Here is a 16,225-nt window from a genome sequence, read left to right on the forward strand (position 1 = left end):
TCGTCAAGCATAATATATATATATATATATATATATATATATATATATATATAATTAATTGCAAAGTAGCGATACCAGGGTCCCAACCCTGGCACTACTATATTTCTTTTCTGGGGTCAATGAACTTTATTAAAAATTACAACCCACCCCCCCAATTTGCTTTAATGTAATCAGACCTACTAAATTGGTAGGGTTTAATGTCCGGTAATTTAGTATTTTCATTTTATTTCGAAGTTGAGTGGGCATCTGTTTAACGTGACAGACCCTAGTTCTTAAAGACTACGACGTAGACCTATTTTTCACTCTTATTTTAACGTGTGTTTTTTCCTTTTCAACGTCATAGACTCTTAATTATTTCACTCTATTGTAACTGTATCCAAATATGATACAGGTGTAGTTTAACCAAACTTAATGTCCATTTTCACAGGTTGAAACTATTCTGCTACATTTTGGCACTACTTTTTATAAACAAATGAAACACTATACAAATTAAAGCCTTAGATGTGTATGCCATTTTCTGGTGTCAAAAAAAAGGAGAAAAAAGTTAGATTCTCAGGGGGGGGGGGGCAACTGCCTCCCCTGCCCCCTGGAGGGTAGTCCTGGTCCTGACCCCCCCCCCCTCTCCCGTGTACGCACAGTGTACGCATTGGACTGGACCCCCCCCCCCCCCTCAATGTCGTACGTACTATATGGACGACCCCTAATGAATATGTAATTTATTCCATGCCAGAACATACAGTAAGGTTTCAAAGGTATGAATTGTCATAGTAGTAAAACGAGCAATGAACCATTATTAAACTGTTGACGTCTTCTGTAACCAGACCAGCAGAGATAAGGTGGCGCTACTAATCGTCAGTCAACCGATTGTAAACCGACATGTTAGAAGCATGTATTAAAATCCTTGTCATGACAGGACTGCAGTAACAAGACTGCATGAATAACGTCTGCAGTGATCACTGATTGCTGTTTAAATGTCCGTGACAAAATGTTGACCCCCAAAACAGCGTCCGTCTGTTAAGACTATCGGCAGTGTCAGCTGTACACTCAAATTTTTTTTTAAAATACACCATCATTTAACCTATTTATATTTATTTATGAAAAGTTTAAGACAAAGTGGAAGAATAAAATACACGATCAAACTGTACCAAAAAATCATCATGATTATTATTATTATTATTATTATTATTATTGGTAATTCGATATTAGGACAACCTCAATCCAGGTGCGTGTTCTGGAAAATGTACAGGGGGTGGGGTGAGGGGTCGTGAGGGTGGGGTGGCTAGACTGTGGGAAGCGAAATTTCCTGAGGTTTTGAGTCGTGCTCCCATCAGAAAATACTATAGTTTTTAAACACTAAGGCAGATTTTTGACTATTATAGCCGTTTTTGATAACTGAAATCATATTTTTCTTAGATTTTATGGTTTAGATTATCCATTTCCATACATTCGAAGTGTTTTTGATCATCCTGGTGTTTTTAATATCACAAAATACATTTCTCATATTTTTAAAAACGCACGTGTGTCTGAGAAGTAACAGTTATAGAGTTGAGTTTTAGTCTAGGTTTATAGGGTATTTCACCATTTCAAAGTCACAGACTCATGTTTCACTCAATTGTAACTTTATCCAAATGTGTTACAGGTTTGTAGATTAGCTAAACGTAGTGTTAATTTTCACGGGTTGAAACTAGGGTATGTCCCTTTAAAAAAAAAAAAAAAAAAAAAAAAAAAAAAAAATTCGCTTGATGCGGGGGAGGTGTTCGCCCCTGAAACCCTACCTGCATAACACGTGCCTGCAATAAGACTATTTGTAGCAGGACGACTGTCATTCGAACCAACCCAGTGAGCTCGTTTAGGTGAGAATTTTCTCTAAATGAAAACATTACACATATTGAATTGAAAAATGGCCGTTTATTTTAAACGACATCATACTGATACAAAACATTGAATAATTAATTAACTAATTAACCAAAATTCCCACCAAAGGTGGGCATTAAACTACCGCCATACATAAAACATGTCACAAACCTGCATATTCGATCTGATAGAATATTTATACATGTATGCATATATATGTAATACAATAAAACTACATAGCATGATTTGTTCTTATGATTTAAGTAAAAGGGGAGGTGGGTGGGTGTTTCTCCACTAGTATTTCTTTCGTCTTCGATGTTTGGTGTGATGGCACGCTGCGTACAGCTGTAACTCTAATTTCATTGGTCAAGCTGACCAATGCTTTCATAAAAATTTAGGAATGGTACTAACCGATGGATATTTAAAGTTTGAAATTTGGTCATTTTATGTACACTGGCTGAAAATGGTAAATTAAAATGCACATCATTGGTATGTTGAAAGCTCTTTCATATGTTTGTGATAACAAATTAATTACTTAAGTTGCACGTAGTCATAGAATATAACCTTAGTGAGTATGCGTAGGTAGGTTACAATGTATATGTTTTTGTTAATTGGTAGTATTACATGTATATATAGTCTACCAGTTAAGCTTGTTATGTCTAACAGTCTATGACAAATTAGGACAGGCTAATAGCAGGCTAGTTTAGTTGAGCTGTGCGCATCAGCCCCAGGGGTAGTCTTCCCGCGCTACATTATTCCTTTGTCTCAGTCAGTATTGTAAGTCACATTGTTCCCCACCCACCCACCCCCTACAATTTAATTACATTTAAAATTTTATCCTAGCTTTATCTTGGATAATGCACACACACACACACACACACACACACACACACACACACACACATACATACATACATACATATATATATATATATATATATATATATATATATATATATATATATATATATATATATTTATATATACTTTTATTATGGGAGGGTTATAAGCTAGATAGAAACTGCATTTAACATGGTTTTGGTATACATCTGCAGATGATCTGCACTCAAAGAATCATTTTGTGCCTATAATATACAAACTTGCTCATTACATTTTAATGAATACATGTTACACTTGTTAACATCAGCAGTCAGTTTGCTTTGTAGTCTTAAAGGAAACATGTCACGTAAACCATATTTGGCACCAACCATGTACAATTAATTATAAATTGAATCGCCTAAAAAAAAAAATTATAAAAAATTAATTACTTAAAATATCTCCATAAAAGAACCCCAGATACGAGCTCTTAGCGGAAATTGCCGATCTTTAATGAGCAGGGCAATCACGAGGTCCGTGACGTCAGAGACGCGTCCCTTGATCTGAAGCCTTACACTTAAAAGCATTAGTCCGTACCACTCATAAAGAATCTAAGTCTTGCATAGCTTACCAAAACAATGAGTGTTCGTTCGCAAAACGTTTTGCCGTATCAATATGAGCTGTTAGTAAATGAAGAAAGACACACATTTACTTACAACTGTGATACTGAAGAAAAAACGGATAGCGAGTCGGAGGGTGGAGAAAACTGATGGTGCCAGACCAGACCCGGTCGACCAATTTACAGCCCGGAGCCCCGAAAGTAACCCGGAGACAAAACCAAAACTCGGATGCTAATGCCGAGGTGTATACTGTTCATATTTAGCATAAAGATACACCTCGATATGATGTATTTTAAATATGTAAAAAATATAAATGTTGGACAAAAAAAAAAATTTGGTGTGGGGTTTTTTTTTAGAAAATATCGCATTTTTTTTATGTTCGGGCTGTACATAATGAAATCTGTATGCACAGTGTAAAACAACGCTCTAATTTACGACAAGGCGCTTCACTTTCATTAACCTGACTTGTAAAACAACATAAATGACTTGAGAGTATAATCAACTTTTAAACTAAATATATTTCTATTTGCATCAATAGAACGAAATGGGGTTATAGTATTTTTCTCTCATAAAAAAAAGTAGCATATTATTAGGCCTATTGGTAGGGTGCGTTTAGAGTAAAAAAACGACCACTCACGATACCCAAGTGATAATTTCTTTTCTTTGGTACTACGTAATGGGTCAGTTTTGTAATTTTAGATGGGAAAGTCTACTTAATCAAGGATTTTACAGCATTATTTACAGTAATGAAGCAGGGCGGCTGATAATGTCCATTAACATTGTACTATAGTCGCGACAGGTTACGCCACAATACCCTGTGATCTTTAAAAAACTGGCACGTATTTTGTACGTATGTCTAGACCGTGGTAATCACTTACCTGGTCGATACCCTGCAATATACACCTGCCAATCAGGAATCACATGTGCAGGCCACGGAAAAGAAAGGACCAATTAACTAAAACAACACTCCGATTCTCAAGTCAGCCCGTGGATGAAAACATAATAGTTATTTCGACACCGACAGTAGTGGTTTATTTTGTATTGAACTTCGTGTTGCTTTGGGGCTTCGGGCGATGAGGAACGTTTTTGTGACGTATTCCGCCCGAAGATTAAAAACATTATTTAAAATTAATTATTGTTTTCTACACGTTTTTAAAAAACATATTTAAATACATCGTACTGAGATGTATCCTCGTGCCAAATCCCATGTTTGTATATGCCATATTTAATTACTTATTGACGTTTCCTTCTTCGGACGGTGAATACAGATTTTGTTATGTAGGCCTACAGCCCTAACATGAAAAAATCTTTCTTTTTTTCAAAAAAATAAATAAATAAAAAATTATAAATTTTTTGTTTTAACATATATAAATACATCATGCTGAGGTGTATCTTTGTGCCAAATATGTACAATGTACACCTCGCATTCGCAACCGAGTACTGTTTTGTCTCCGGGTAACGTTCGGGCTCCGGGCTGTAAATAGGCTGACACCAAAGTACTATGCGGTGTTGGTGTCCAATCTTTTCTTTTGCGATAAAATACACGCGTCTTTCTTCGGATACAATCCTTTGGAAAACCATAAAAAGACAATCCCGATCGTTTAAACTGTTTATTTTTACACCCAAAGTCCGCGCAGTACGGCACTGTTGGACTGAAAAGATCGTACGCCCCTTACTCCATATATAAACAGTTAACAACAATGGAAGAGTACAGCGGCTCTGACGTCACTTCCCTTTTTTTCCGAACGCTCACGAAGAAATATGCATAAATCGTACTTTGATACTGATTAGCATAATTTCTTCATTTTAAGTTAACTACACGTATTTTATTGTTATAAAGTTATTTGTATATTATTTTTATATCATTTTTCTTTTAAAATGAGCTATAATATGGTCTCGTGTCATGTTTCCTTTAAGTATTTTAATTAAACAGTCATTGGTTACTCTCTATCTCATGTTTTCAGCAGTAATGTTTAGCTTAGCACTTTAACATGTTATATGGCCAAATAAATATATAATGTTCAATTTTGTTTTGTTGTGTATTTTAATTATAAAACCGAATGGTGATCAATTTAATCCATTTGCTTGCAACAAATACACTTTTAATAAAAGTGTTTATTTAATAACACCCACAATAGCGAAGTTTCACGATAATATTAAAAAAGAAAATGACACACCAAAGTAATAGACGATCATTTTTAATAAATCGTAACAGTTATAGACAGTAACTTGGGAGTGGGTGGAGGCCGAGTTGACCTAACAGTTTAGGGGGAGTTGACCAATTATTATTGCTGGGGATACTTAACCAGCATTCGATAAAATGTGTTTTCGGTAATCCGAATATTTGTAGTGGTTCAAGTCAACGAAACAAATATTTTAGTGGCTGTTGACACAATGTTGGTGCTCCACATCAGTGGATAGAGTGACGCATAAGAAAAGAAGCAATGGCGACGCCCATTGACGAAAACGTGGAAGTTCGACATACTGGTGACAAAAAGGTGAAATGATAATAAATTAGTAGCTCTTGAATGAATCAGTTATTGACACTATCTCTCTGTCTCCAGTTCTCAATTTTATCTCTCTCTCTCTCTCTCTCTCTCTCTCTCTCTCTCTCTCTCTCTCTCTCTCTCTCTCTCTCTCTCTCTCTCTCTCTCTCTCTCTCTCTCTGTGTGTGTGTACGTGTGTGCGTGTGTGTCAGATTTATAGAATAATAACTGCTGCTGTTTTAGGCGAGCGTGCTGGGGCATGAGGGCATGCCATATGGGCTATTTCTTGTTCAATGACTGATATATCAAAGACCGTGGTATCAGTATGTGCTATCCTGGGAAAAATATCCGCCCGGTCCCCCCTTCCCCTAACCCTAACCCTAATCTTAACTCCAACCCTAACCCCAACCCTAGCCCTAACCCCAGCCATAACCCTAACCCTAACCCTCAACCCTAACTAAAAATAATAATGGAGGGGACCGGGCGGATATTATACCGGTTTCCTATATATAGGACTATAAGGCAGAATTAACAAATGTATGACATCCAATAACCGATGATTAATAAATCAATGCAGGGCACAATATTTCATGTGAACTGCCGTTCTGTTCGCGTGTCGGTTACGCAAAATTAAATTTACGCGAACCGCAAATCGGTTACGTCATGATCTGTAAACGTTCAGAAATTAAAACTTGCAATCTTCACGATTACAGGAAGTTTATTCATGCAGACATACTACTGGTATTCCGACAAATGTTTTAGACTGAGTTTTAGATACTTGATGCACAGCAAACCAGTAAACAACGTTATATTGCAACAGTTGTAACTTGCGACCAGTCTACAGTTTTAAAACATTTTTAAAGAAATATGCTCGGACCGCTTGTAGACATACTATTGGATTGGCTATAATTTTACATATGTTAAAAACAGTTTTAACGTAAACAGGAATCCAAAAGTGTCACAAAAATTGAACAATACTAACATTGCATAATGAGCTTTAAAATACCCACATTTGGAACGTCACGGTAGTATATAAGTACCATCGATGAAGTGAAAGTAGCATAGCCACTGCAAATCGCAAAAAGGAATCCCTACAAATGAGTATTTATCTATTTCAAAGGCGTAGCGCTCATTACGCACAGTACGTAATGCAAAAACAAAATCCGGGAATAAGTCGAGGCTGTCTGTAATTGTTCTATAAAATATCCTCTTAAAATTGATTCGAAAAAAGATTTAAAAAAAAGTATCTACAGGCGTCCTGAGTTTTAAAATTTTCACAGAGGGAGGCCCCCCCCCATATCACCCCGCTCGGGCACGCCTTTGGCGTGCATAATTCTAAGAAAATTTCTGACTACGTCCCTGTATTTTGTTTCAGTACCAGGGCTAATATCCATTTCTTTTATAATATTGTTAACTTTAGCAAGCATTAAAGACATTTTCTTTTCTTTTTTAAAAATGTTTTCTTTTGTATTTGTTTTAACTTTGTTTCAGCTAAAAACTATGTATTTAAAATATAATTTCAACATAATTTTGAGGTAACCGATCAGATAACCCATGGGTTACGCAAATATAATTCACGTAACCGAACAATTGGTTACATAGGTAAAAACCACGTGAACCGACTTCCGGTTACCTCAGATTTCGAAATATTGACTCCTGCAATGTGCTTTAGTGGTGTCTTTAATTTAAAACAAACTTTAACTTTAATGAACCACAGATAGTGACCAATGTATGTTGTCAGCTTGTTCTTGCTATCAAGTTCCGGTACAACTGTACAAGGATGTCCAGATGAGGTAACCAGACCTGTCAACCTTTAGTCAAGAGAAAGCAGGAGGTGTGTGTTGAAAAAGCAGGAGATTTTTTAAATTCACACAATTTAACCCAAAATCGCAAGATTTATTATTTTTTTTATTACAATAAGTTATATGAATACTATATAATGTCATATATACTTCTTAACCTTAGATCTTGGCATTTTTTTTTTTTAAACATTTTTTTTTTTTAAAGTTTAAATATTATTATGATTTAATACATATTTTAAAAAATAATAATATTTTATCCAAAAATGTTAAGAACATGAACAAGAAATAAATTTTTTATTTAGTACATTTACGGTATTACACTTACAGCCTTACAGGTTGCGTTACATTATCATTTGTGGTTAGTGTAAGTACCAAAGACAAATTTATATAAATCTTATAAATTAATATTCAGTTTTTACTATAATGAGGAACGGTGGCGTGGTACTTATTTAAAATCATTATAATGATGCAATAAACATTGTATTTTCATTAAATTGATTAATCATAAGTAAAACCTCATTACGGACATCGTGTGAAATATACCGGAATTATACCCATTTCCGTGCGTAACTTTATGTCAATGTCAAACACAACATTTTTTAATTGTACAAAAATAATTTCTTGAAGAGTACCCTTCTAACCAACATTTTAACTGCACAAACATACAAAATTAACTGACACAAGTATGTTTATACAGCTAATTGGTCTTTTCGTTGTCTTGCTGTGACATGTGATTTTAACATGCATCGTGTGTATCGCTGTCAACTCGGAGTCTGGCAGTTCAGATTCGTCATAGTTGCATTATGTAATCCAGTGGGAAGACATTTTACAATTCAGAGGTGTTATTAGAACTAAATTGGATAGTTTTTTTTGTTTTTGTTTATGCAACACTGAATGTCAATACACAGCCTGTTGAATTAGCGGCAACACGCTTCGTAGCCATTACGATGACAACAAACATTATAATAACACATCATTTTATAAACTCCATGTGCTTTTTTAACAATATAAATAGGCTATCCCACAAATCTCACTTCGGCAAAGGTTAAACAGTCGGGACAATTCGGCCTGTTACATTCTCAGAAAACGAAAGTAGTCGACATTTTCCGAATGAGAAAAAAAAGGTAGAGTTACTTCCCTTATGTTATTTTGACAAAAGAGGATCGATTTTTTTTTAATGCTTACAAAAACGTCATTTAACAGGAGAAACTGTCTCCCGCACAGGAGTTAGGAGATTTGATCAAATACCGGGAGACTCCCGCGGAATCCGGGAGGGTTGACAGGTCTGGAGGTAACCCAAAAGTGTTCACTAGTTTCTTAAATGATGAGCTAGCTGGCTTTCCATCAGGCTTACAGTACTGCACGATATCTAGGGGGAATGATCTGCATAACAAATTAACATGTCCAAGATTGATTGTCCCAGCACAAGGACTTTTTCTTGAAGTTTTATGATGAGTTAACAAAAAGTGCAGTCGGTAAAGCTCGTCAATGATGGCAAAATGTTTACACCTGGTATACATTAGCTGCCATTAGTACATTTAAAATATGTCTACATACAGCAAAATAACCTTTCAGTATTTATTTATTTGCTGCAAAAATCTTCTTGTTTTTTCAATTGCCATGGGCAGGCTTTAAATTGTTGTCAGTGGACTGTTTCATCCATGGCAATTTTGTTTTTAAATTGCTGTGAGAGACAAATTCTTAAGTCCATGCCCTAGCTGTAACTGAAAGAAAGAAAGAAAGAAATATTTTATTTAACGACACACTCAAAACATTTTATTTACGGTTATATGGCATCAGACATATGGTTAAGGACCACACAGATTTTGAGAGGAAACCCACTGTCGCCACTACATGGGCTACTCTTTCCGATTAGCAGCAAGGGATCTTTTATTTGTCACAATTTTGTGCTTCCCACAGGCAGGATAGCACAAACCATGGCCTTTGTTGAACCAGTTATGGATCACTGATCGGTGCAAGTGGTTTACACCTACCCACTGAGCCTTGCGGAGCACTCACTCAGGGTTTGGAGTCGGTATCTGGATTAAAAAATCCCATGCCTCGACTGGGATCCGAAACCAGTACCTACCAGCCTGTAGACCGATGGCCTAACCACGACGCCACCGAGGCCTGAGTCAAGAAGCTATGCATAAGCATTAGTGTGGAAACCAAAAGGAAATGTCTGTACATGCACAAAGCTCTATGATCTATGATCATCATAAAGAGGAGCTTTCAAGCAGACTGGCATTTACCTTTACAAAAAAGAAAACTTATAAAAGAAACAAGCTTGAAAAAAAGACTGAAAGACAATGATTTGGACACTCCTCTTGAATTTCCAGAGTTAGACAAGAATATTCAGTAGGGGGGTTCGGGACATTTTAGATGGCATGGTCATAGGACACAGGATACGTCATGTTTGGTATGACGATGACTTGCAAATTAAAACTGTTTATAATGGGAAAATTAAAAAACTTTTAAAGACAGCAGGTGGAATGTACATTGTGGGGTACTGGACTGAGGAAGAAACGCACGAGAATAATGCTGTTGATTATGATATTTTGAAGTATGCCCTCATTGTTGATCTGTTGTGTAAGGATTTGATTGTATCATAAAACTGAACATACAGCTTGTGTGAATATTGGCTGGAACGAGAAATAACTCAATGGGTCCACCGATGAGTATCGATGCCAGACTGACTGCACATCAGGCTAATGCTTTAATACCACTGCCAGGATAGGTCTCATCACCGGCCTTAGTGGTGTCGTCGTTAAGTCATCGGACATAAGGCTGGTAGGTACTGAGTTTGCAGCCTAGTACCGGCTCCCACATAAAATGAGTTTTAACGACTTAGTGGGTGGGTGTAAGACCACTACACCCTCTTCTCTCTCACTAACCACTAACAACTGACCACTAACCTCCTGTCCTGGACAAACAGCCCATAGCTGAGGTGTGTGTGCTCATGAAATGAACGTCCCAACCTCTAACCTGGTAAGTAACTGTAATATCCTCTTGATATTTTCAGGGCCGTGGTCTGTTTTCTAAGACATCATTTGAAAAGGGTGAGGTGATTTTTGAGGAAAAGCCCTTAGTGTCTGCCCAGTTTTCCTGGAATGAGCTGTACAAGTACCGAGCTTGTGAATTCTGCATGTGTCCTCTGGAAACAGCGGAGGAAAACAGCCGCCGACTAACCGATAATTCAAGTCTGATTCTTCCTTTCCCGCAGTGCTGTGAGGTGAAACCATCCGAGTTTGTGTCATGTCCAAACTGTCAGGTTAGTATTAAAACAAAATAATATTGTCTGATTATAAGGCAAAACTTTAGTTGGTGCATGGTTGTACCACTACTGGGCATGAGTTATGTCCAGTACCAGACAAATCCAGTGGTGTGGAGTCCAAAATATTCTCTTTGTTTTGGCATGAACACTTTTTAACATTATGTCTCCTCAGGGTTTGAAATGTTATAATATTAAAAGTAAAATTTGAAAATATTTGGTTAATGTCATTTGACTAAGATATACATTGCATATTTAAAAACCAGTTATGTTTGTTCCTTTGTAATTTTGTGGTTATTGTCAAAGTAGAAAAACACCCCTTGCTCCCTCTGATACTTTTCGTTTAGACTCAAGATTTTAAGTTAGAAAAGTATGTTGAATAATTTTTTACACAGAATTCTATTTTTTAATTGTTATAACTATGGTTGGTATATTGTCATTATTGATTACAATTTTAGTTTTACGAAAAAACCCACCATGATATTATTGAACATTACAGGTGACCTATTGTTGCGCTGGTTGTCAGCAGAAGGCGTGGTCGACCTACCATGAGGTTCTGTGTACGAGGCAGTCCCCACCAGACCCAGACCACCCCCTCGTCAGGCTGCAGGATACATGGAGGTGGGTCTTAGAACTTGTTTACTGAAGTAATTTGTTTTTAACATTTTTGTGTCTGTGCTGAAATAACGTCATAGACTGAGCCTTTAAATAGACGGGGCGCCATGTACTGTCATGTTATGAAAGGGTTAATCTCTGCAACTAAACAGTGATGACTGAAAGGCTCCTGTGGTGTATGAATGAAGTCATCAGCTATCAAGCTGGTAGGTACTGGGTTTACATCCTGGTACCGACTGTCACCCAGAGTGTTATTCCAACGCCATATAACCGTAAATAAAATGTGTTGAGTGCATTGTTAAATAAAACATTTCCTTCCGTCACCCAGAGTGAATTTTAGCAGCTCAGTGGGATAGGCCTAGCTCTGGAACTAGCGAAATTCACCAATAAATAAGAACACCCATGATTTAAGGGATCCATCTGTAAATGGGGATGTGATGTTATCTGTCAGATTCACCAATAAATAAGAACACCCATGATTTAAGGGATCCATCTGTAAATGGGGATGTGATGTTATCTGTCAAATTCACCAATAAATAAGAACACCCATGATTTAAGGGATCCATCTGTAAATGGGGATGATGTTATCTGTCAAATTCACCAATAAATAAGAACACCCATGATTTAAGGGATCCATCTGTAAATGGGGATGATGTTATCTGTCAAATTCACCAATAAATAAGAACACCCATGATTTAAGGGATCCATCTGTAAATGGGGATGTGATGTTATCTGCCAAATTCACCAATAAATAAGAACACCCATGATTTAAGGGATCCATCTGTAAATGGGGATGATGTTATCTGTCAAATTTTATACATTTTATTTATTCCTATGTAAGAAAACGTTCTTCATGAAAGATTATAATGATTTCTTTTCACATACAAAAACAATTTAAGTAACCAGTCTCTGAAACATCTCTGAAGTGTCATTTCAAAGATGTCTTCTTGAGGAGTTGTCACTTGTAAAAAAAACCTCTTTTACTTTTCTTTATAATTCATTAAAGTGTTGATTATTTTGTTTTTCTGTATAATAGATAAGAGTGTATGTATTATTTAATATTACAGAAGTATCCACTATCCACCAGAAACCTCTACTATCTTGCTGGTAGTCAAGATGGTGGCCATGATAAAACAGGTAATTGGAATAGAACTTTGTAATATTAATTGTAATATGTTTTAACCTCACATCGTTTTGAGTAACATGCAGGTAGAGCAGCTATTTTGTGCATAAAATTCCTCTGATGGATTATCTACCTTGAGATGATGGATTTACCTGTAACTACATGTAGGTAAGAAGAAGAAGAAGTTTGTTTTATTTAACAACACCACTAGAGCACATTGATTAATTAATCATTGGTTATTGGATGTCAAACACTTGGTAATTCTGATTCATAGTCAACAGAGGGAACCCGCTACATTTTTCTTAATGCAGAAAGGGATCTTTTATATATGCACTTTCCCACAGACAGGAAAGCACATACCATGGCCTATGACCAGTTGTGGTGCACTGGTTGGAATGAGAAAAAAAGCAATCAGTCGAATGGATCCACTGAGGTGTTTCGATCCTGCGACGTAAGCACCTCAAGCGACTGAGCTAAATCCCGCCCCACCTGTAAGGATGATCTACCTTAATTTATTGATTTACCCGGTACTTGTAACTGAGAGTTATACATGTCAGGGTTTCTGGCAGACGGTAAAATGGGTATGGCGCCATACCCAAATCTTTTACAGAATTTTTTTTATTTTTAAGTTAACCCTTTGACAAAATTATTTACTCTTATCATTACTGTATGATGTTTTTAACCCTAACCCAAAACGTAACCTATTTTCTTTCTTGGGGAGGCCCTCCCCTGTTGACTGGTTGCATTCAATTCTATAGTGCCATACCCAAACATATCTTTCTGGCAGAATCACTGCATGTGTAAGCCTTGATTTAATGCATTCACATGTACCTCATGTTAGTGGATAATCTACCTCCATTTAATGGATTTCAGTTTACCTACACCTTAGTTTAGTAGGGGTCTATCTTGATTTAATGGACTTGCCAGTAGTTGGTAAATGATCTACTTTAATTTACTGGATTTACTTATATCTGGTAGATTATCTACCTTGATTTAGTAGGGCTTACCAGTAAATGGGGATCATTAACCTTGGTTTAATCCCTTTACTTATAGCTAAAGATCATCACCTTGATTAAATAGATTCACCTGTAAATGGGGGATAATCAACCTTGATTTAATAGATTGAAATATACCTGGTGGATTATCTACCTTTATTTAGTAGGGCTTTGCCTGTTGATGATTTACTTTGACCAGCCTCAGTGGCATGGTGGTTAAACCATCGGACATACGGCTGATAGGTACTGGGTTCGTAGCCTGGTACCGGCTCCCATCCAGAGTGAGTTTTAACGACTTAGTTGATAGGTGTAAGACCACTACACCCTCGTTTCTCTCACTAACCACTAATAATTAACAACTAACCCACTGTCCTGGACAGACCACCCAGATAGCTGAGATGTGTGCCCAGGATGTGTGCTTGAACCTTAATTGGATATAAGCACTAAAAATAAGTTGAAGTGAAAATTATTTACTTTGGTGTATTGAAACGCTCAGGATTATTTGGATTTTTTGTGATATTAATTATTATATGTTTACAGGCCAGTGACAAGTCTGACATTATCAGACGCTTTTCTCAGTTTGTGAATACGACAGTCAATGAAGATGACCAGATAGTGCACAAGTTGTTAGGAAAACAGTTTCAGGTTGGATTTGTGTTTGTTGCTTTGTTTGGCTAATAATTTAATATTGTTTGAATATCACAGTGTGTCATAATCATAGTACAAACTTTCATACATTCTTTTTTTAAATATAATGTATAAGATGTTTGTGTAAATGATATTGCAACTTAAATTTATGTTCAGGATGATGGATTTATATAATATTTTCTTATTAAATATTCTACAGTTTCTTATATGATCTAACTTTTTCAATTTTAGTGTCCTTGTTCATTTTCAAAACCAACTAATCTTTAAACATGTGCTATTTTTGGGCATGCATCACAGCTCATTAATTTTTTCTGTCTTTATTTAGTATTTAAAATTAAATCTTAACAAAGCATGCATTATACATTTATCTCACAAATTTAGGATTACAGTGCTTTGTTAAATCAAGTTACTTACTTTCCATTATTTGTTTTCTAGGAACAACTTGAGCTGTTACGTTCCCAGACTAAGGATACCATCTATGAAGAAAATGTTCAGCAGGTAAATGAATGCAGTCAGATCAAATATTTTTTACACACCCGTTAATTAGAAAACCATGCATTATTTTTATGATATTACGTGGATCGATTTTTAAGACATACAAGGTGATGACATGATTGCCACAGCCAATGAAGTAAGCGCAATAAAAATTAAATGCTCTGAGATGTCTTAAGTTAACCTGAAATTGATTGCTTTGTGATGTATTAGTTAACTGCAAGTTCAAGCACTGTAGGTTTTTGTTATAAAAAAAGACATTTAAATTTATTTTAAACCTGTTTTTTGATGATAGATAAGAAATAGAATACTACATTCTTGTCTGTTGTTTCAAAATGTATCCACTCAATTTTTCTAATTATATAATTTTTAAAACCACTCATTGATTGATAAATGGTATATAATGTCCACTCATGTAGTATTCTCTGTATCTGTTCCCTTCAGTATTGTAATAGAGAGATTGATGAACTGTCTGTGAAGCCAACATTATCATCTATTACAATTTTTCATATTTTCTAACGTTCTGTTTCTTTAGTTTTACATCTGTCTTTAGAATTGTGAATATTCTATTTGTTGTTTTCTGGTGGTTTACCCTTGAAGGATGTGTCTTTAGAATTGTAAATATTCTATTTGTTGTTTTCCAGTGGTTTACTTACTCCTGAGGGTTGTCTCTTTAGAATTGTGAATATTATATTTGTTGTTTTCCAGTGGTTTACCCCAGAGGGATGTCTCTTTAGAATTGTGAATATTCTGTTTGGTGTTTTTCTGGTGGTTTACCCCTGAGAGATGTCTCTTTAGAATTGTAAATATTCTATTTGGTGTTTTCCAGTGGTTTACTTACCCCTGAGGGTTGTCTCTTTAGAATTCTGAATATTCTATTTGTTGTTTTCCAGTGGTTTACACCTGAGGGATGTCTCTTTAGAATTGTGAATATTCTGTTTGTTGTTTTCCAGTGGTTTACCGCTGAGGGATGTCTGTTCAGATTTGTGAATATTCTATTTGTTGTTTTCCAGTGGTTTACTGCTGAGGGATGTGTCTTTAGAATTGTGAATATTCTGTTTGTTGTTTTCCAGTGGTTCACACCTGAAGGATTCCGGTCATTGTTTGCTTTGATAGGAACAAATGGTCAAGGTATTGGCAGCAGGTAGGGCACCATTAATCAGTATAATTTAATAGTAACTTTCATCAAACGGATGACTAAGATTTTATCAAAAAAATTTGGTTTTATGTAAGGGCAGTAGACATAAATTCTTGACTTCGTTTTGCTAACAATACATCTTGAGTAAACCTGGTGAATATAAACTCAAAATAATTGTTTGTTAATTTAAAATCATCTCCTAAATTATTTCCGATTTATCCTGAGTGTGTGTGTGAATGGGTTCATTTATTAAAAATATCTTACTTGGGTGCAGGGAGCAGACTTGTTTTGTGCAATGGGGAGCACTCACCCGCGGTGCAATAAGTTGCGGGATCAAATGCCCTTTGATGGAGTTTTTTCGTGGG

General features: G+C 36.0%; 1 protein-coding gene across 1 annotated transcript in view; it reads left to right on the forward strand.

Annotated features, from left to right (window-relative positions):
• The first annotated feature begins 5,706 nt into the window (after positions 1-5,706).
• The window catches only part of LOC121383730 (SET and MYND domain-containing protein 5-like), a 15,640-nt gene continuing 5,121 nt past the window's right edge, over positions 5,707-16,225 (forward strand). Inside the window, exons 1-7 of the mRNA XM_041513826.1 lie at positions 5,707-5,788; positions 10,601-10,849; positions 11,349-11,470; positions 12,532-12,601; positions 14,123-14,227; positions 14,666-14,728; positions 15,796-15,866. Coding sequence (XP_041369760.1) covers positions 5,735-5,788; positions 10,601-10,849; positions 11,349-11,470; positions 12,532-12,601; positions 14,123-14,227; positions 14,666-14,728; positions 15,796-15,866 — 734 coding nt within the window. The 5' untranslated portion in view covers positions 5,707-5,734. The remainder of the gene's footprint in view (positions 5,789-10,600; positions 10,850-11,348; positions 11,471-12,531; positions 12,602-14,122; positions 14,228-14,665; positions 14,729-15,795; positions 15,867-16,225) is intronic.

This window comes from Gigantopelta aegis, chromosome 10, assembly GCF_016097555.1.
Source record: "Gigantopelta aegis isolate Gae_Host chromosome 10, Gae_host_genome, whole genome shotgun sequence".
Classification (NCBI taxonomy): Eukaryota; Metazoa; Mollusca; class Gastropoda; order Neomphalida; family Peltospiridae; genus Gigantopelta; species Gigantopelta aegis.